This window comes from Panulirus ornatus, chromosome 46 (assembly GCF_036320965.1).
Source record: "Panulirus ornatus isolate Po-2019 chromosome 46, ASM3632096v1, whole genome shotgun sequence".
Classification (NCBI taxonomy): domain Eukaryota; kingdom Metazoa; phylum Arthropoda; class Malacostraca; order Decapoda; family Palinuridae; genus Panulirus; species Panulirus ornatus.
Window position 1 is genome coordinate 15691474 of NC_092269.1, and position 24106 is coordinate 15715579.

The window sequence follows — 24106 nt, forward strand, 5'->3', positions numbered from 1 at the left end:
CATAGTACCATTGTACAAAGGCAAAGGGGATAAGAGTGAGTGCTCAAATTACAGAGGTATAAGTTTGTTGAGTATTCCTGGTAAATCATATGGGAGGGTATTGATTGAGAGGGTGAAGGCATGTACAGAGCATCAGATTGGGGAAGAGCATTGAGCTTGGGAAGTGAGTCAGTTGTTGTTCGCTGATGATACAGCGCTGGTGGCTGATTCATGTGAGAAACTGCAGAAGCTGGTGACTGAGTTTGGTAAAGTGTGTGGAAGAAGAAAGTTGAGAGTAAATGTGAATAAGAGCAAGGTTATTAGGTACAGTAGGGTTGAGGGTCATAGTCAATTGGGAGGTGAGTTTGAATGGAGGAAAACTGGAGGAAGTGAAGTGTTTTACATATCTGGGAGTGGATCTGGCAGCGGATGGAACCATGGAAGCGGAAGTGGATCATAGGGTGGGGGAGGGGGCGAAAATTCTGGGGGCTTTGAAGAATGTGTGGAAGTCGAGAACATTATCTCGGAAAGCAAAAATGGGTATGTTTGAAGGAATAGTGGTTCCAACAATGTTGTATGGTTGCGAGGCGTGGGCTATGGATAGAGTTGTGCGCAGGAGGATGGATGTGCTGGAAATGAGGTGTTTGAGGACAATGTGTGGTGTGAGGTTCTTTGATCGAGTGAGTAACGTAAGGGTAAGAGAGATATGTGGAAATAAGAAGAGCGTGGTTGAGAGAGCAGAAGAGGGTGTTTTGAAGTGGTTTGGGCACATGGAGAGAATTAGTGAGGAAAGATTGACCAAGAGGATATATGTGTCGGAGGTGGAGGGAACGAGGAGAAGAGGGAGACCAAATTGGAGGTGGAAAGATGGAGTGAAAAAGATTTTGTGTGATCGGGGCCTGAACATGCAGGAGGGTGAAAGGAGGGCAAGGAATAGAGTGAATTGGAGCGATGTGGTATACCGGGGTTGACGTGCTGTCAGTGGATTGAATCAGGGCATGTGAAGCGTCTGGGGTAAACCATGGAAAGCTGTGTAGGTGTGTATATTTGCGTGTGTGGACGTATGTATATACATGTGTATGGGGGGTGTTGGGCCATTTCTTTCGTCTGTTTCCTTGCGCTACCTCGCAAACGCCGGAGACAGCGACAAAGTATAATAAAAAAAAAAAAAAATATATATATATATATATATATATATATATATATATATATATATATATATATATATATATATATATATATATATATAGATTTATTTATATTTATTTTGCTTTGTCGCTGTCTCCCGCGTTAGCGAGGTAGCGCAAGGAAACAGACGAAAGAATCTCCCAACCAGCCCACATACATATGTATATACATACACGTCCACACATGCACAAATACATACCTATACATCTCAATGTACACATATATATACAGACACAGACACATACATATATACACATGTACACAATTTATACTGTCTGCCTTTATTTGTTCCCATCGCTACCTCGCCACACATGGAATAACAACCCCCTCCCCCTCTTGCGTGCGGGGTAGCGCTAGGAAAAGACACCAAAGGCCCCATTCGTTCACACTAAGTCTCTAGCTGTTATGTAATAATGCACCGAAACCACAGCTCCATTTCCATACCCAGGCCCTAGACAACTTTCCATGGTTTACCCCAGACGCTTCACATGCCCTGGTTCAATCCATTGACAGCACGTCGTCCCCGGTATAACACTTCGTTCCAATTCACTTTATTCCTTGCCCGCCTTTCACCCTCCTGCATGTTCAGGCCCCCATTACTCAAAATCTTTTTCACTCCATTTTTCCACCTCCCATTTGGTCTCCCACTTCTCCTCGTTCCCTCCAACTCTGACACATATATCCTCTTGGTTAATCTTTCCCCATTCATTCTCTCCATGTGACCAAACCATTTCAAAACACCCTCTTCTGCTCTCTAAACCACACCCTTTTTATTTCCACACATCTCTCTTACCCTTACATTACTTACTCGATCAAACTAGCTCACACCACATATTGCCCTAAAACATCTCATTTCCAGCACATCCACCCTCCTGCGCACAACTCTATCCATAGCCCACGCCTCGCAACCATACAACATTGTTGGAACCACTAATCCTTCAAACATACCCATTTTTGCTTTCAGATATAATGTTCTCGACTTCCACACATTCTTCAAGGCTCCCATAATTTTCGCCCCCTCCCCCACCCTATGATTAACTTCCGCTTCCATGGTTCCATCCGCTGCCAGATCCACTCCCAGACATCTAAAACACTTTACTTCCTCCAGTTTTTCTCCATTCAAACTTACCTCCTAGTTGACTTGACCCTCAACCCTACTGTACCTTATAACCTTGCTCTTATTCACATTTACTCTTAACTTTCTTCTTTCACACACTTTACCAAACTCAGTCAACAGCTTCTGCAGTTTCTTACATGAATCAGCTACCAGCGCTGTATCATCAGCGAACAACAACTGACTCACTTCCCAAGCTCTCTCATCCAGAACAGACTGCATACTTTCCCCTCTTTCCAAAACTCTTGCATTCATCTCCCTAACAACCCCATCCATAAACAAATTAAACAACCATGGAGACATCACACACCCCTGCCGCAAACCTACATTCACTGAGAAAGAATCACTTTCATCTCTTCCTACACGTACACATTCCTTATATCCTCGATAAAAACTTTTCACTGCTTCTAAAACTTTCCTCCCACACCATATATTCTTAAAACTTTCCACAGAGCATCTCTATCAACTATATCATATGCCTTCTCCGGATCCATACATGCTACATACAAATCCATTTGTTTTTCTAAGTATTTCTCACATACATTCTTCAAAGCAAACAACTGATCCACACATCCTCTACCACTTCTGAAACCACACTGCTCTTCCCCAATCTGATGCTCTGTACATGTCTTCACCCTCTCAATCAATATCCTCCCATATAATCTACCAGGAATACTCAACAAACTTATATCTCTGTAATTTGAGCACTCACTCTTATCCCCTTTGCCATTGTACAATGGCACTATGCAGGCATTCCGCCAATCCTCAGGCACCTCACCATGAATCATACATACATTAAATAACCTTACCAACCAGTCGACAATGCAGTCACCCCCGTTTTTAATAAATTCCACTGCAATACCATCCAAACCTGCTGCCTTGCTGGCTTTTATCTTCCGTAAACCTTTTACTACCTTTTCTCTATTTACCAAATCATTTCCTCTAACCCTTTCACTTTGCACACCACCTCGACCAAAACACCCTATATCTGCCACTCTATCATCAAACTCTATCACCAAACCTTCAAAATACTCACTCCATCTCCTTCTCACATCACCACTACCTGTTATCACATTCCCATTAGCCCCCTTCACTGAAGTTCCCATTTGCCCCCCTGTCTTACGCACTTTATTTACCTCCTTACAAAACATCTTTTTATTCTCCCTGAAATCTAATGATACTCACCCACCCCAACACTCATTTGCCCTCTTTTTCACCTCTTGCACTTTTCTCTTGACCTCCTGCCTCTTTCTTTTATACCACTCCCACTCATTTGCATTTTTTTCCCTGCAAAAATCGTCCAAATGCCTCTCTCTTCTCTTTCATTAATAATCTTACATCTTCATCCCACCACTCACTACCTTTTCTAATAAACCCACCTCCCACGCTTTTTATGGCACAAGCATCTTTGGCGCAAGCCATCACTGCTTCCCTAAATACATGCGGGAAATGGCGAATAGTGTGAAAAAAAAGAAAAAAAGAAAAAAAAAAATTATATATATATATATATATATATATATATATATATATATATATATATATATATATATATATATATATATATATATATATATATATATATATATATATATATATATATATATATCTTTTCTTTCTTTCAAACCAGTCGACATTTCCCTCATTAGCGAGGTAGCGTTAAGGACAGTGGTCTGGGCCTTTGAGGGAATATCCTCACCAGCCCCCCTTCTCTGTTCCTTCTTTTGGAAAATTAAAAAAAAAAGAATGAGAGGGTAGGACTTCCAGCCCCCCCGCTCCCTTCCCTTTTAGTCGCCTTCTACGACACGCAGGGAATGCTTGGTAAGTATTCTTTTTCCCCTATCTCCAGGGATAACACAGACACACACACATATATATATATATATATATATATATATATATATATATATATAAAATATATATTTTTTTTTTTTTTTTGTGCTTTGTCGCTGTCTACCGCGTTTGAGAGGTAGCGCAAGGAAACAGACGAAAGAAATGGCCCAACCCACCCCCATACACATGTATATACATACGTCCACACACGCAAATATACATACCTACACAGCTTTCCATGGTTCACCCCAGACGCCCCACATGCCCTGATTCAATCCACTGACAGCACGTCAACCCCGGTATACCACATCGCTCCAATTCACTCTATTCCTTGCCCTCCTTTCACCCTCCTGCATGTTCAGGCCCCGATCACACAAAATCTTTTTCACTCCATCTTTCCACCTCCAATTTGGTCTCCCTCTTCTCCTCGTTCCCTCCACCTCCGACACATATATCCTCTTGGTCAATCTTTCCTCACTCATTCTCTCCATGTGCCCAAACCATTTCAAAACACCCTATTCTGCTCTCTCAACCACGCTCTTTTTATTTCCACACATCTCTCTTACCCTTACGTTACTTACTCGATCAAACCACCTCACACCACACATTGTCCTCAAACATCTTATTTCCAGCATATCCATCCTCCTGCGCACAACTCTATCCATAGCCCACGCCTCGCAACCATACAACATTGTTGGAACCACTATTCCTTCAAATATACCCATTTTTGCTTTCCGAGATAATGTTCTCGACTTCCACACATTCTTCAAGGCTCCCAGAATTTTCGCCCCCTCCCTCACCCTATGATCCACTTCCGCTTCCATGGTTCCATCTGCTGCCAGATCCACTCACAGATATCTAAAACACTTCACTTCCTCCAGTTTTTCTCCATTCAAACTCACCTCCCAGTTGACTTGACCCTCAACCCTACTGTACCTAATAACCTTGCTCTTATTCACATTTACTCTTAACTTTCTTCTTTCACACACTCTACCAAACTCAGTCACCAGCTTCTGCAGTTTCTCACATGAATCAGTCACCAGCGCTGTATCATCAGCGAACAACAACTGACTCACTTCCCAAGCTCTCTCATCCCCAACAGACTTCATACTTGCCCCTCTTTCCAAAACTCTTGCATTCACCTCCCTAACAACCCCATCCATAAACAAATTAAACAACCATGGAGACATCATACACCCCTGCCGTAAACCTACATTCACTGAGAACCAATCACTTTCCTCTCTTCCTACACGTACACATGCCTTACATCCTCGATAAAAACTTTTCACTGCTTCTAACAACTTGCCTACCACACCATATATTCTTAATACCTTCCACAGAGCATCTCTATCAACTCTATCATATGCCTTCTCCAGATCCATAAATGCTACATACAAATCCATTTGCTTTTCTAAGTATATCTCACATACATTCTTCAAAGCAAACACCTGATCCACACATCCTCTACCACTTCTGAAACCACACTGCTCTTCCCCAATCTGATGCTCTGTACATGCCTTCACCCTCTCAATCAATACCCTCCCATATAATTTACCAGGAATACTCAACAAACTTATACCTCTGTAATTTGAGCACTCACTCCTATCCCATTTGCCTTTGTAGAATGGCACTATGCACGCATTCCGCCAATCCTCAGGCACTTCACCGAGAGTCATACATACATTAAATTATCTTACCAACCAGTCAACAATACAGTCACCGCCTTTTTTAATAAATTCCACTGCAATACCATCCAAACCTGCTGCCTTGCCGGCTTTCATCTTCCGCAAAGCTTTTACTACCTCTTCTCTGTTTACCAAATCATTTTCCCTAACCCTCTCACTTTGCACACCACCTCGACAAAAACACCCTATACCTGCCACTCTATCATCAAACACATTCAACAAACCTTCAAAATACTCACTCCATCTCCTTCTCACATCACCACTACTTGTTATCACCTCCCCATTTGCGCCCTTCACTGAAGTTCCCATTTGCTCCCTTGTCTTACGCACTTTATTTACCTCCTTCCAGAACATCTTTTTATTCTCCCTAAAATTTAATGATACTCTCTCACCCCAACTCTCATTTGCCCTTTTTTTCACCTCTTGCACCTTTCTCTTGACCTCGTGTCTCTTTCTTTTATACGTCTCCCACTCAATTGCATTTTTTCCCTTCAAAAATCGTCCAAATGCCTCTCTCTTCTCTTTCACTAATACTCTTACTTATTCATCCCACCACTCACTACCCTTTCTAATCAACCCACCTTCCACTCTTCTCATGCCACAATCATCTTTTGCGCAATCCATCACTGATTCCCTAAATACATCCCATTCCTCCCCCACTCCCCTTACTTCCATTGTTGTTACCTTTTTCCATTCTGTACTCAGTCTCTCCTGGTACTTCCTCACACAAGTCTCCTTCCCAAGCTCACTTACTCTCACCACCCTCTTCACCCCAACATTCACTCTTTTTTTCTGAAAACCCATACAAATCTTCACCTTAGCCTCCACAAGATAATGATCAGACATCCCTCCAGTTGCACCTCTCCACTTTTTATACATATATATGTATATATCCATATATATATATATATATTTATATATATATATATATATATATATATATATATATATATATATATATATATATATATATATATATATATATATATATATATATATATATATATATATATATATATATATACATATATATATATATATATATATATATATATATATATATATATATATATATATATATATATATATATATATATTTATTTACTTATTTTGCTTTGTCGATGTCTCCTGCATTTACGAGGTAGCGCAAGCAAACACACGGAAGAAACGCCCCAACCCACCCCCATATACATGTATATACATACACGTCCACACATGCAAATATACATACCCATACATCTCAATGTTCACATATAAATACACACACAGACACATACATATATATACACATGCACACAATTCACACTGTTTGCCTCTATTCATTCCCATCGCCACTTCGCCACACATGGAATAACATCCCCCTCCCCTCTCATGTGTGCGAGGAAGCGCTAGGAAAAGACAACAAAGTCCCCATTCGTTCACACTCAGTCTCTAGCTGTCATGCTAAAATGCTCGAAACCACAGCTCCCTCTCCACACCCAGGCCCCACAAAACTTTCCATGGTTTACCCCAGACGCTTCACATGCCCTGAACCAATCCATTGAAAGCACGTCGACCCCGGTATACCACATCTATCCAATTCACTCTATTCCTTGCCCGCCATTCACCCTCGTAAATGTTCAGGCCCCGATCACTCAAAATGGTTTTCATTCCATCTTTCCAACTCAAATTTGGTTTCCCACTTCTTGTTCCCTACACCTCCGACACATATATCCTCTTGGTCAATCTTTCCTCACTCATTCTCTACATGTGCCCAAACCATTTCAAAACACCCTCTTCTGCTCTCTCAACCACGCTCATTTTATTTCTACATATCTTTCTTACCTTACATTACTTGCTCGATCAAACCACCTCACACCACATATTGTCCTCAAACATCTCATATCCAGCACATCTACCCTCCTGTGCAAAACTCTATACGTAGCCCATGCCTCTCAACCATACAACATTGTTGGAACCACTATTCCTTCAAACATACCCATTTTTGCTTTCCGAGAAAATATTCTCGACTTTCACACATTCTGCAAGGATCCCATGATTTTCGCCCCCTCCCCCACCCTATGATTCACTCCGAGATATCTAAAACACTTTACTTCCTCCACTTTTTTTCCATTCAAACTTACCTCCTAATTGACTTGACCCTCAACACTACTGTACCTAATAACCTTGCTCTTATTCACATTTACTCTTAACTTTCTTCTTTCACACACTTTATCAAACTCAGTCACCAGATTCTGCAGTTTCTCACATGAATCAGCCACCAGCGCTGTATCATCAGCGAACAACAACTGACTCACTTCCCAAGCTCTCTCATCCCCAACAGACTTTATACTTGCCCCTCTTTCCAAAACTCTTGCATTTACCTCCCTAACAACACTATCCATAAACAAATTAAACAACCATTGAGTCATCACACACCCCTGCCGCAAACCTATGTTCACTGAGAACCAATCACTTTCCTCTCTTCCTATACGTACACATGCCTTATATCCTCGATAAAAACTTTTCACTGCTTCTAACAACTTTCCTCCCAAACCATATATTCTTAGTACCTTCCACAGAGCATCTCTATCAACTCTATCATATACCATATATATATATATATATATATATATATATATATATATATATATATATATATATATATATATATATATGAAAGGATCACAATTCTGCGCGTGATCAGGCTGTTCCTATGAGTCCACGGGGATAATGAAACACGATAAGTTCCCAAGTGCACTTTCGTGTAATAGTCACATCATCAGCGGAGACACAAGAAAGAAATATAACACTCAGTTGATATACATCGAAGAGACGAAGATAGGACGTCATTTGGTAAACATGTGATTGTCCACAACATGTTTTGGACAATCACATTGAACGCCATTTGGTAAACATGTTTACCAAATGGCGTCCTAGCTTCGTCTCTTCGATGTATATCAACTGACTGTTATATTCCTCTCTTTTGTCTCCCTGATGATGTGATTTTTACACGAAAGTGCACTTGGGAACTTTTCGTGTTTCATTTTCCCCGTGGATTCCTAGGAATATATATATATATATATATATATATATATATATATATATATATATATATATATATATATATATATATATATATATTTTTTTTTTTTTTTTCATTTTTTTATTTTGCTTTGTCGCTGTCTCCCGCGTTTGCCAGGTAGCGCAAGGAAACAGACGAAAGAAATGGCCCAACCCACCCCCATACACATGTATATACACACACGTCCACACACGCAAATATACATACCTATACATCTCAATTTACACATGTATATACACACACAGACACATACATATATACCCATGCACACAATTCACACTGTCTGCCTTTATTCATTCCCATCGCCACCTCGCCACACATGGAATACCATCCCCCTCCCCCCTCATGTGTGCGGGGTAGCGCTAGGAAAAGACAACAAAGGCCTCATTCGTTCACACTCAGTCTCTAGCTGTCATGCAATAATGCCCGAAACCACAGCTCCCTTTCCACATCCAGGCCCCACACAGCTTTCCATTGTTTACCCCAGACGCTTCACATGCCCTGATTCAATCTACTGACAGCACGTCAACCCTGGTATACCACATCGATCCAATTCACTCTATTCCTTGCCCGCCTTTCACCCTCCTGCATGTTCAGGCCCCGATCACTCAAAATCTTTTTCACTCCATCTTTCCATCTCCAATTTGGTCTCACACTTCTCCTCGTTCCCTCCACCTCCGACACATATATCCTCTTGGTCAATCTTTCCTCACTCATTCTCTCCATGTGCCCAAACCATTTCAAAACACCCTCTTCTGCTCTCTCAACCACGCTCTTTTTATTTCCACACATCTCTCTTACCCTTACATACTTACTCGATCAAACCACCTCACACCAAACATTATCCTCACACATCTCATTTCCAGCACATCCACCCTCCTGCGCACAACTCTATCCATAGCCCACGCCTCGCAACCATAGAACCATACATATATATATATATATATATATATATATATATATATATATATATATATATATATATATATATATATATATATATTGAAATGTATAGGTATGTATATTTGCGTGTGTCGACGTGTATGTATATACATGTTTATGTGGGTGGGTTGGGCCATTCTTTCGTCTGTTTCTTTAAGCTTACTCGCTAACGCGGGAGACAGCGACAAAGAAAAATAAAAGAAAATAATATATATATATATATATATATATATATATATATATATATATATATATATATATGTTATCATTATTATTATTATTATTATTATTATTATTATTATTATTATCATTATTATTATTATTATTATTATTATTATTATTATTATTATTATTATTATCATTATTATCATTATCATTATTATTATTATTATTATTATTATTATTATTATCATTATTATCATTATCATTATTATTATTATTATTATTATTATTTTGTTTTGCAGCTGTCTTCCGCGTTAGCGAGGCTGCGCAAGGAAACACACGAAAGATTGACCCAACCCACCCACATACATATGTATATACATACACGTCCAGACACGCAAATATACATACCTATACATCTCAACGTATAAGTATATGTACACACACAGACATATACATAGATACACATGTACATAATTTTATTGTCTGCCTTCATTCATTTCCATCGCCACCCCGCCACACATGAAATAACAACCCCCACCCTCCAAATGTGTGCGACGTACCTCTAGGAAAAGACAACAAAGGTCACTTTCGTTCACACTCAGTCTCTCGCTGTCATGTAATAATGCACCGAAACCACAGTTCTCTTTCCACATCTAGGCCCCAGAGAACTTTCTATGGTTTACCCCAGACGCTTCACATGCCCTGGTTCAATCCATTGACAGCACGCCGACCCGGGTATACCACATCGTTCCAATTCACTCCATTCCTTGCATGCGTTTCACCCTCGTGTATGTTCAGGCCCCGATCAACTCAAAATCTTTTTCAGTACATCTTTCCACCTCCATTTTGTTCTCCCACTTCTCTTCGTTCCCTCAACATCTGACACATATATCCTCATGGTCAATCTTTCCTCACTCATTCTATCAATGTGACAAAACATTTCAAAACACCCTCTTCTGCTCTCTCAACCACACTCTTTTTATTACCACACATCTCTCTAATCCTATTATGTCTTACTCGATCAAACCACCTCAAACCACAAGTTGTCTTCAAACATTTCATATCCACACATCCATCCTCATCCGGACAACTCTATCCATAGCCCACGCCTCGCAACCATATAACATTATTGGAGCCACTATTCCTTCAAACATATCCATTTCCTCTCTCGGAGATAATGTTCTCGACTAACACATATTCTTCACCGCTCCCAGAACTTTCGCTCCCTCCCCCACCCTATGATTCATTTCCGCTTCCATGGTTCCATCTGCTGCCAAATCTACTCCCAGATATATAAAACACTTCACTTCCTCCAGTTTTTTTCCATCCAAACTTACCTCACAATTGATTTGTCCCTCAACCCTACACATAGATATACATGCACATGCATATCAATATATATGCCTATATATATATATATATATATATATATATATATATATATATATATATATATATATATATATATATATATATATATATATATATATATATATATATTATCCCTTGGGATAGGGGAGAAAGAATACTTCCCACGTATTCCCTGCGTGTCGTAGAAGGCGACTAAAAGGGAACAGAGCGGGGGGCTGGAAATCCTCCCCTCTCAATTTTTTTTAATTTTCCAAAAGAAGGAACAGAGAAGGGGGCCAGGTGAGGATATTCCCTCAATGGCCCAGTCCTCTGTTCTTAACGCTACCTCGCTAACGCGGGAAATGGCGAATAGTTTGAAAAAAAAAATATATATATATATATATATATATATATATATATATATATATATATATATATATATATATGCGCATTTTTACACATACACTGTCATAGGCATATATGCGCATAAATATATTCTTACACGCTTGCTTTAATCCTATCCCACCAATGGTAAAGATTTGCAGATTTTTCCAAAATGAAAAAGGAATATTGGGGAGAAGAGAGTGGTGAGAGTAAGTGAGCTTGGGAAGGTGACTTGTTTGAGGAAGTGCCAGGAGAGACTGAGTACAGAATGGAAAAAGGTGAGAAAAAAGGAGGTAAGGGGAGTGGGGGAGGAAGGGGATGTATTTAGGGAAGCAGTGATGGCTTGCGCAAAAGATACTTTTGGCATGAAAAGTGTGGGAGATGGGTTGATTAGAAAGGGTAGTGAGTGGTGGGATGAAGAGGTAAGATTATTAGTGAAAGAGAAGAGAGAGGCATTTGCACGATTTTTGCAGGGAAAAAATGCAAAGGAGTGGGAGATGTATAAGAGAAAGATGCAGGAGGTCAAGAGAAAGGTGCAAGAGGTAAAAAAGAAATCAAATGAGAGTAGGGGTGAGAGAGTATCATTAAATTTTAGGGAAAATAAACAGATGGTTTGGAAGGACGTAAATAAAGTGCGGAAGACAAGGGAGCAAATGGGAATTTCAGTGAAGGGGGCTAATGGGGAGGTGATAACAAGAGTTGGTGATGTGAGGAGACGGAGTGAGTATTTTGAAGGTTTGTTGAATGTGTTTGATGATAGAGTGTCAAATATAGGGTATTTTGTTCGAGGTGATGTGCAAAGTGAGAGGGTTAAGGAAAATGATTTGGGAAACAGAGAAGAGGTAGTAAAAGCTTTGAGGAAGATGAAAGCCGGCAAGGCACCATGTTTGAATGGTATTCCAGTGGAATTTATTAAAGAAAATGGTGACTGTATTGTTGACTGGTTGGCAAGGATATATAATATATGTATGATTCATGGTGAGGTGCCTGAGGATTGGCGGAATGCTTGCATAGTGCCATTGTACAAAGGCAAAGGGGATGAGAGTGAGTGCTCAAATTATAGAGGTATAAGTCTGTTGAGTATTCCTGGTAAATCATATGGGAGGGTATAGATTGAGAGGGTGAAGGCATGTACAGAGCATCAGATTGGGGAAGAGCAGTGTTGTTTAAGAAGTGGTAGAGGATGTGTGGATCAGGTGTTTGCTTTGAAGAATGTATGTGAGAAATGCTTAGAAAAGCAAAGGGATTTATATGTAGCATTTATGGATCTGGAGAAGGCATATGATAGAGATGATAGAGATGCTCTGTGGAAGGTATTAAGAATATATGGTGTGGGAGGCAAGTTGTTAGAAGCAGTGAAAAGTTTTTATCGAGGATGTAAGGCATTTGTACGTGTAGGAAGAGAGGAAAGCGATTGGTTCCCAGTGAATGTAGGTTTGCGGCAGGGGTGTGTGATGTCTGCATTGTTCTTTAATTTGTTCATGGATGAGGTTGTTAGGGAGGTTTATGCAAGAGTTTTTGAAAGAGTGGCCAGTATGCAGTCTGTTGTGGATGAGAGAGCTTGGGAAGTGAGTCAATTTTAGTTCGCTGATGGTACACCGTTGGTGGCTGATTCATGTGAGAAACTGCAGGAGCTTGTGACTGAGTTTGATAAAGTGTGTGAAAGAAGAAAGTTAAGAGTAAATGTGAATAAGAGCAAGGTTATTAGGTACAGTAGGGTTTAGGGTCAAGTCAATTGGGAGGTAAGTTTGAATGGAGAGAAACTGGAGGAAGTAAAGTGTTTTAGATATCTGGGAGTGCATGTGGAAGCGGATGGAACCATGGAAGCGGAAGTAAATCATAGGCTGAGGGAGGGGACTTAAATTCTGGGAGCCTTGAAGAATTTCTGGAAGTCAAGTACATTATCTCAGAAAGCAAAAATGGCTATGTTTGAAGGAATAGTGGTTCCATCAATGTTGTATGGTTGCGAGGTGTGGTCTATGGATAGAGTTGTGCGCAGAAGGGTGGATGTGCTGGAAATGAGATGTTTGAGGACAATATGTGGTGTGAGGTGGTTTGATCGAGTAAGTAAAGTAAAGGTAAGAGAGATGTGTGAAAATAAAGGGAGTGTGGTTCAGAGAGCAGAAGATGGTGGTTTGAAATGCTTTTGTCACATGGAGAGAATGAGTGAGGAAGGATTGACCAAGAGGAAAAATGTGTCCGAGGTGGAGGGAACGAGAAGTGGGAGACCAAATTCGAGGTGGACATATGAAAGAGATTTTGGGTGATCGTGGCCTGAATATGCAGGAAGGTGCAAAGCGTGCAAGGAATAGAGTAAATTGGAACGATGTGGTATACCGTGGTCGACGTGCTGTCAGTGGATTGAACCAAGGCATGTGATGCGTCTGGGGTAAACCATGGAAAGTTTTGTGGGGCGTGGATGTGGATAGAGAGCTGTTGTTTCGGTGCATTATTACATGACAGCTAGAGACTGAGTGTGAACGAATGGGGCCTTTTTTTTCTTTTCCTAGCGCTACCTCACACACATGAGGGGGATGGGGGTTGTTATTTCCATATGTGGCGAGGTGGCGATGGGAAAAAATAAAGGCAGACAGTATGAATTATGTAAATGTGTATATATGTATATGTCTGTGTGTGTATATATATGTGTACATTGAGATGTATAGGTATGTATATTTGCGTGTTTAGACATGTATGTATATACATATGTATGTGGGTGGGTTGGGCCATTCTTTCGTCTATTTTCTTGCGCTACTTCGCTAACGCGGGAGGCATACCCATTGTTGGAACCACAATTCCCTCAAACATACCCGTATATATATATATATATATATATATATATATATATATATATATATATATATATATATATATATATATATATATATATATATATATATATATATATTTCAAACTATTCGCCATTTCCCCCATTAGCAAGGTAGCGTTAAGAACAGAGGACAGGGCTTCTGAGAGAATATCCTCACCTGGCCCCCTTCTCTGTTCCTTCTTTTGGAAAGTTAAAAAAAAAAACAAGAGGGGAGTATTTCCAGCCCCTCGCTCCCTCCCCTTTTAGTCGCCTTCTACCACACGCAGGGAATACGTGGGAAGTATTCTTTCTCCCCTATCCACAGGGATAATATATATATATATATATATATATATATATATATTCTTTATTTATTTTTTGTTGCTTTGTCGCTATCTCCCGCGTTTGCGAGGTAGAGCAACGAAACAGACGAAAGAAATGGCCCAAACCACACCCATACAAATGTATATACATACGTCCACACACGCACATATACATACCTACACAGCTTTCCATGGTTTACCTCAGACGCTTGCCCTGATTCAATCCACTGACAGCACGTCAACCCCGGTATACCACATCGCTCCAATTCACTCTATTCCTTGCCCTCCTTTCTCCCTCCTGCATGTTCAGGCCCCGATCACACAAAATCTTTTTCACTCCATCTTTCCACCTCCAATTTGGTCTCCCACTTCTCCTCGTTCCCTCCACCTCCGACACATATATCCTCTTGGTCAATCTTTCTTCACTCTTTCTCTCCATGTGCCCAAACCATTTCAAAACACCCTCTTCTGCTCTCTCGGCCACGCTCATTTTATTTCCACACATCTCTCTTACCCTTACGTTACTTACTCGATCAAACCACCTCACACCACATATTGTCCTCAAACATCTCATTTCCAGCACATCCATCCTCCTGCGCACAACTCTATCCATAGCCCACGCCTCGCAACCATACAACATTGTTGGAACCACTATTCCTTCAAACATACCCATTTTGCTTTCCGAGATAATGTTCTAGACTTCCACACATTCTTCAAAGCTCCCAGGATTTTCGCCTCCTTCACTACCCTATGATCCCGCTTCCATGGTTCCATCCGCTGCCAGATCCACTCCCTGATATCTAAAACACTTTACTTACTCCAGTTTTTCTCCATTCAAACTTACCTCCCAATTCACTTGACCCTCAACCCTACTGTACCTAATAACCTTGCTCTTATTCACATTTACTCTTAACTTTCTTCTTTCACACACACACACACATATATATATATATATATATATATATATATATATATATATATATATATATATATATATAAATATATATTTTTTTTCTTTTTTATTTATATTGCTTTCTCGCTGTCTCCCGCATTTGCGAGGTAGCGCAAGGAAACACCCCCACGCACATGTATATACACACACGTCCACACACACAAATATACATACCTATACATCTCAATGTACACATATATATACACAAACAGACACATACATATATACCCATGAACACAATTCACACTGTCTGCCTTTATTCATTCCCATCGCCACCTCGCCACACATGGAATACCATCCCCCTCCCCCCTCATGTGTGCGAGGTAGCGCTAGGAAAAGATAACAAAGTCCCCATTCGTTCACACTCAATCTCCAGCTGTCATGCAATAATGCCCGAAACCACAGCTCCCTTTCCACATCCAGGCCCCACACAAATTTCCATGGTTTACCCCAAACGCATCACATGCCCTGATTCAATCCACTGACAGCACGTCAACCCCGGTATACCACATCGATCCAATTCACTCTATTTCTTGCCCGCCTTTAACCATCCTTCATGTTCAGGCTCCGATCACTCAAAGTCTTTTTCACTCCATCTTTCCACCTCCAATTTGGTCTCCCATTTCTCCTCGTTCCCTCCACCTCCGAAATATATATATCCTCTTGGTCAATATTTCCTCACTCATTCTTTCCATGTGCCCAAACCATTTCAAAACACCCTCTTCTGCTCTGTCAACCACGCTCTTTTTATTTCCACACATCTCTCTTACCCTTACATCACTTACTCAATCAAACCACCTCACACCACACATTGTCCTCAAACATCTCATTTCCAGCACATCCCCCCTCCTGCGCACAACTCTATCCATAGCCAACGCCTCGCAACCATATAACATTGTTGGAACCACTATTCCTTCAATCATACCCATTTTTGCTTCCGAGATAATGTTCTCGACTTCCACACATTCTTCAAGGCTCCCAGGATTTTCGCCCCCTCCCCCACCCTATGATTCACTTCCGCTTCCATGGTTCCATCCGCTGCCAGATCCACTCCCAGATATCGAAAACACTTTACTTCCTCCAGTTTTTCTCCATTCAAACTTACCTCCCAATTGACTTGACCCTCAACCGTACTGTACCTAATAACCTTACTCTTATTCATATTTACACATTCGCACACACACACACACACACACACACACACACACACACACACATATTTATATATATATATATATATATATATATATATATATATATATATATATATATATATATATATATATATATATATATATATATATATATATATATATATATATATATATATATATATATATATATATATATATATATATATATATATATATTTATTTTTTTTTTTTCCTTTGTCGCTGTCTCCCGCGTTTGCGAGGTAGCGCAAGGAAACAGACGAAAGAAATGGCCCAGCCCACCCCCATACACATGTATATACATACATCCACACACGCAAATTTGGAAAGAGGGGCAAGTATAAAGTCTGTTGGGGATGAGAGAGCTTGGGAAGTGAGTCAGTTGTTCTTCGCTGATGATACAGCGATGGTGGCTGACTCATGTGAGAAACTGCAGAAGCTGGTGACTGAGTTTGGTAAAGGGTGTGAAAGAAGAAAGTTGAGAGTAAATGTGAATAAGAGCAAGGTTATTAGGTACAGTAGGGTTGAGGGTCAAGTCAATTGGGAGGTAAGTTTGAATTGAGAAAAACTGGAGGAAGTAAAGTGTTTTAGATATCTGGGAGTGGATCTGACAGCGGATGGAACCATGGTAGCGGAAGTGGGTCATAGGGTAGGGGAGGGGGCGAAAATTCTGGGAGCCTTGAAGAATGTGTGGAAGTCGAGAACATTATCTCGGAAAGCAAAAATGGGTATGTTTGAAGGAATAGTGGTTCCAAAAATGTTGTATGGTTGCGAGGCGTGGGCCATGGATAGAGTTGTGCGCAGGAGGATGGATGTGCTGGAAATGAGATGTTTGAGGACATTGTGTGGTGTGAGGTGGTTTGATCGAGTAAGTAACGTAAGGGTAAGGGAGATGTGTGGAAATAAAAAGATTGTGGTTGAGAGAGCAGAAGAGGGTGTTTTCAAATGGTTTGGGTACATGGAGAGAATGAGTGAGGAAAGATTGACCAAGAGGATTTATGTGTCGGAGGTGGAGGGAACGAGAAGTGGGAGACCAAATTGGAGTTGGAAAGATGGAGTGAAAAAGATTTTGTGCGGTCGGGGCCTGAACATGCAGGAGGGAGAAAGGAGGGCAAGGAATCGAGTGAAGTGGATCGATGTGGTATACCGGGGTTGATGTGCTGTCAATGGATATATATATACATATATATAAATATATATATGTATATATATATATATATATATATATATATATATATATATATATATATATATATATATATATATATATATATATATATATATATATATATATATATATATATTTTTTTTTTTTTTTTTTTTTTTATACTTTGTCGCTGTCTCCCGCGTTTGCGAGGTAGCGCAAGGAAACAGACGAAAGAAATGGCCCAACCCCCCCCCCCCATACTCATGTACATACACACGTCCACACACGCAAATATACATACCTACACAGCTTTCCATGGTTTACCCCAGACGCTTCACATGCCTTGATTCACTCCACTGACAGCACGTCAACCCCGGTATACCACATCGCTCCAATTCACTCTATTCCTTGCCCTCCTTTCACCCTCCTGCATGTTCAGACAGCGACAAAGCAAAATAAAAACAAAATATATATATATATATATATATATATATATATATATATATATATATATATATATATATATATATATATATATATATATATATATACATATATATATATATATATATATATATATATATATATATATATATATATATATATATATATATATATATATATGTATATATATATATATATATATATATATATATATATATATATTTTTTTTTTTTTTTTTTTTTGCTTTGTCGCTGTCTTCCGCGTTAGCGAGGCTGCGCAAGGAAACACACGAAAGATTGGCCCAACCCACCCACATACATATGTATATACATACACGTCCACACACGCAAATATACATACCTATAAATCTCACCGTATACGTATATATAAACACACAGACATATACATATATACACATGTACATAATTCATACTGTCTGCCTTTATTCATTTCCATCGCCACCCCGCCACACATGAAATAACAACCCCCTCCCCCCTCATATGCGCGAGGTAGCGCTAGGAAAAGACAACAAAGGCCACTTTCGTTCACACTCAGTCTCTCGCCGTCATATGATAAAGCACCGAAACTACAGCTCCCTTTCCACATATAGGCACCACATAACTTTCCAGGGTTTACTGCACATGCTTCATATGCCTTGGTTCAATCCATTGACAGCACGCCGACCCGGGTATACCACATCGTTCCAATTCACTCTATTCCTTGCACGCGTTTCACCCTCCTGTATGTTCAGTCCCCGATCACTCAAATTTTTTTTCACTCCGTATTTCCACTTCCATTTTGGTCTCCGACTTCTCGTTCCCTCAACCTCTGACACATATATCCTCTTGGTCAATCTTTCCTCTCTCATTTTATCCATGTGACAAAACCATTTTAAAGCACCCCCTTCTGCTGTCTCAACAACACTCTTTTTATTACCACACATCTCTCTTACCCTATTATGTCTTACTCGATCAAACCTCCTCACACCACATATTGTCCTCAAACATCTCATTTACAGCACATCCATCCTCCTCCGCACAACTCTATCCATAGCCCACGCCTCGCAACCATATAACATTATTGGAGCCACTATTCCTTGAAACATATCCTTTTTTGCTCTCCGAGATAATGTTCTCGACATCCATACATTCTTCAACACTCCCAGACATTTTGCTCCCTTCCCCCACCCTATGATTCACTTCCGCTTCCATGGTTCCGCTGCCAAATCTACTCCCAGATATATAAAACAATTCACTTCCTCTAGTTTTTCTCCATTCAAACTTACCTCCCAATTGATTTGTCCCTCAACCCTACACATAGATATACATGCACATGCATATCAATATATATGCCGATATATATGCGCATTCTTACACATACACTGTCATAGGCATATATGCGCATGTATATATTCTTACACCCTTGCTTTAATCCTATCCCACCAATGGTAAAGATTTGCAGATGTTTTCCAGAACGAAGAAGGAATACTGGGGAGAAGAGAATGGTGAGAGTAAATGAGCTTGAAAGGAGACTCTTGTGAGGAAGTACCAGGAGAGATTAAGAATAGAATGGCAAAAGGTGAGAGGATATGACTTGTGGGGAGTGGGCGAGGAATGTGATCTATTTATTGAAATAGTGATGTCATGTGCAAAAAATGCATTTGGCATGAGAAAGATGGGAGGTGGGCTGAATAGAAAGGGTAGTAAGTGTTGCGATGAAGAAGTAAAGTTGTTAGTGAAAGAGAAAAGGGAGCCGTTTGACCGATGCTTACAAGGAATGGGTGCAAATGACTGGAAGATGTAAAAAAAAAAAAAAAGAAAAAAGTGATAGGAGGTTAAGATGAAGGTGAAAGGGTTGAAAAAGAGAGCAAATGAGAGCTAGGGTGATTGAGTACCATTAAACTTTAGGGAGAATAAATGTTGTTTTGGAAGGAGGTGAATAACGTTCGTAAGACAAGAGAATAAATGAGAACATCGGTGAATGGGGCAATTCGGGAAATGATTACAGGTAGTGATGATGTGAGAAGGAGATGGAGTGAATATTTTGAAGGTTTGTTGAACGTGTTTGATGACAGTGTGGCAGATGTAGGGTGTTTTGGTCGGGGTGGTATTCGAAGTGGGAGGTTCAGAGAGAATGATTTGGTTAACAGAAAAGAGGTAGTGAAAGCTTTGCGGAGGATGAAATCCGGCAAAGCGACTGGTTTGGATGGTATTGCAAAAAAATTTATTAAGAAACGGGAGTTACATTGTTGTTGATTGCTTGGCAAGGATATTCAGTGTATGTATGGATCGTGGTGAAGTACTTGAGAATTGGCGGAATACATGCATAGTGCCACTGTACAAATGCAAAGGGGATAATTGCGACCGTTAAAACTTCATAACCATACGCATGTTGAGTACTCCTGGAAAATTGTGTAGAAGGTATTCATTAAGAGAGTGAAGGCATGTACAGAGCATCAAATTGGAGAGGACCAGTGTGGGTTCAGAGGTGGTAGAGGAGGTGTGGATCAGGTGTTTGCTTTGAAGAACGTGTGAGAAATACTTAGAAAAACAGACGGATATGTATATAACATATATGGATCTGGAGAAGGTATATGATATGGTTGATAGGGATGCTTTGCGAAAGGTCCTAAGAGCATATGGTGCGTGTGGGAAATAAGTAGCTAGAAGCAGTGAAAAGTTTTACCAGAGCTTCACGGTATGTGTACGAGTAGGAAGAGAGGAAAGTGACTGGTTCCCAGTCAAGGTCGGTCTGTGGCAGGGGTGTTTGATGTCCCCATGGTTGTTTGTTTTGTTTATGGATGGGGTGATTAGTGAGGTAAATGAAAGAGTTTTGGAGAGAGTTTTGAGTATGCAGTCTGTTTGGGATGAGAGAGCTTGGGAAGTGAGTCAGCTGTTGTTCGCCGATGACACAGCTCTGGTGACTGATCCGAGAGAGAAACTGCAGAAAATGGTGACTGAGTTTGGAACCGTGTGTGAAAGGAGAAAGTTGAGAGCAAAAGTGAATAAGGGCAAGGTTCTTAGGTTCAGTAGGGTTGAGGGTTGGATGTAAGTTTGAATGGAGAAAAATTGGAGGAAATGGAGCATTTTAGATACCTGGGAGTGCCTTAGCAGTGAATGGAACCATGGAAGAGGAAGTGAGTATCCAGATGGAGACGACGGTGAAAGTTTTGGGAGTGATGGAAAATATGTGAAGGGAAAGAACGTTATCGTGGAGGAAAAATGGGTATGTTTGAAAGAATAGTAGTTCCAACTAAAATACATGGTTGCAAGGTATGGGCTATAGATAGGGTTGTACGGAGGAGGGTGGATGTGTTGGAAATGAAATGTCTGAGAACAATGTGTGGTGTGAGGTGGTTTGTTCGAGTTAGTTATGAATGGGTAAGATCGATTTGTGGAAAAAAAGAGTGTGGTTGAGAGAGCAGAAGTGCGTGTGTTGAAATGGTTTGGACATATGGAGAGATTGAGTGAGGAATGATTGAGAAAGAGGATATATGTGTCAGAATTGGAGGGAACTAGGAGAAATGGGAGACCAAACTAGAGGTGGAAGGATAGAGTGAAAAAGATTTTGAGCAATCGGGGCCTGAACACACAAGAGGGTGAGAGGCGTTCAAGGAATAGAGCGAATTGGAATGATGTGGTATGCCGGGGTCTACGTGCTGTCAATGGACTGAACCAGGGCATGTGAAACGTCTGGGGTAAACCATGGAAAGGTCTGTGGGGCCTGGATGTGCATAGGGAGCTGTGTTTTCGGTACCTCACACATGACACCTAGAGAGACTGAATGTGAACAATGCTGCCTCTTTTGTCTGTTTTCCTGGTGCTACCTCGCTGAAGCATGAAGTGATGCTGTTTTCTGTAGGTCAGGGGGCGCCAGGAATGGATGTAAGCAAGGAAATATGAATATATACATATGTACATATGTCTGCTTATGTGTATGTTTATGTATGTATATGTTTGTATATGTATAGATGTTGATGTCTATGTATATGTGCGTGTATGGGCGTTTATGTATATATATATGCGTATATGATATGTTGGGACATTTTTCTTGTGTTTCGTGGCGCTACTTGGTGACGCGAAAGACAGCTATGATATATGTATATGTTCTACTTCTTCTTCTTCCAGGAGAGGCGCGCCGTTCCGTCAGCGGTTCAGTAAGATGATACAACACGTGGTGGAAGGAGGGTTTGTAGACCACTGGCTGGAGGAAATCCTCACCAGCCACATGAAGAAGGAAAAGTTAAAGAAAGTAAATGAAGAGGATGAGGGAAAAGAAGACAAGATCTTTGAGGTAAATCTAGAGCCATTACTGTAAAGAGGTTAACAACATACCCAAATATGAACTTGGTTATGAACATTTGTATTCTGATTCTACGAGAGTACATTTATCCAGATATGTCTCTCTGTTCTTCATGTTAACGTGTCTTATACGTAGTCATCCTAACTTGTTTTATTATTGTTCCATTATGAACATGACAACCTTTTGCCAGCTTCACAGAATTAAGGACATCACCATAATACTCTGAGAACTTTTATATTTGCAGTTATAGAGCTGTTATCTGCACAAAGGTATAAATACAAACATGCATGCCTACCAATTCTGCCTACTAAGATAATCTTTATTAACCTACGTAGGCTGCTGACGGCAGGGTGAGCCTGGGACTAGCGCACCTCCAAGGTGCATTCTTCCTGCTGCTGCTGGGCTGTGGCGTCGCCTTCCTCACTATGATCGGGGAACATCTTTCTGACGACACCAGCTCAGATCACCAGTCTCCTCTGCTCAGGAAAAACCTCGTCCAAGGATAAATCAAAACTCGGTCGATTTGCTTAAAACAGCCTTACCCTGCCACTGCCAGTGCACACACCTACACCATCACCAGCCAGAAGTTACTTGACTCATTATCAGAAGACACTTTATTAATTGCACTGTGTACTATTTACGCTAAACAGAACCATAAAAACCAAGGAAATTTGTTAGCGCATTCTACCATGTACAATCTCCTAAGAAATAAAGTGATCAAACATTCCCAATTTTCAATTTTGTATTACTTAAAGATAAAAGTATTGATAAGATGCTCACGTCGCTCGATGTCAAGCACTCCGGCAAATCCTCCTCGAAGGCTCAGATTAGGGTGTCTAAATGTGTGTGAATGTAACCAAAATAAGAGAAAAGGAGAGATAAGTAGTATGTTTGAGGAAAGGATCCTGGATGTTTTCGCTCTGAGTGAAACGAAGTTCAATGGTTAAGGGAAAAAGTGGTTTGAGAATGTCTTGGGAGTAAAGTCAGGTGTTGGTGAGAGGACAAGAGCAAAGGAAGGAGTAGACTACTCCTCAAACAGGAGCTGTAGGAGTATGTGATAGAGTGTAAGAAAGTAAACTCTATATTGATATGGGTAAAACTAAAAGTAGGAGAGATATGGGTGATTATTGGCGCCTATTCACCTTGTCATGAGAAGAGAAATCATGAGAGGCAAGTGTTTTGGGAGCAGCTAAGTGAGTGTGTTAGCAGCTTTGATGCACGAGACCGGGTTATAGTGATGGGTGATTTGAATGCAA

At 40.3% G+C, this 24106-nt stretch overlaps 1 protein-coding gene across 1 annotated transcript in view; it reads left to right on the top strand.

Moving 5' to 3' along the window:
• LOC139763319 (uncharacterized) overlaps nucleotides 1-23570 on the top strand; it is a 74843-nt gene extending 51273 nt beyond the window's left edge. The window contains exons 8-9 of the mRNA XM_071689341.1: nucleotides 22676-22841; nucleotides 23186-23570. Coding sequence (XP_071545442.1) covers nucleotides 22676-22841; nucleotides 23186-23356 — 337 coding nt within the window. The 3' untranslated portion in view covers nucleotides 23357-23570. The remainder of the gene's footprint in view (nucleotides 1-22675; nucleotides 22842-23185) is intronic.
• The last annotated feature ends 536 nt before the right edge of the window (nucleotides 23571-24106 follow it).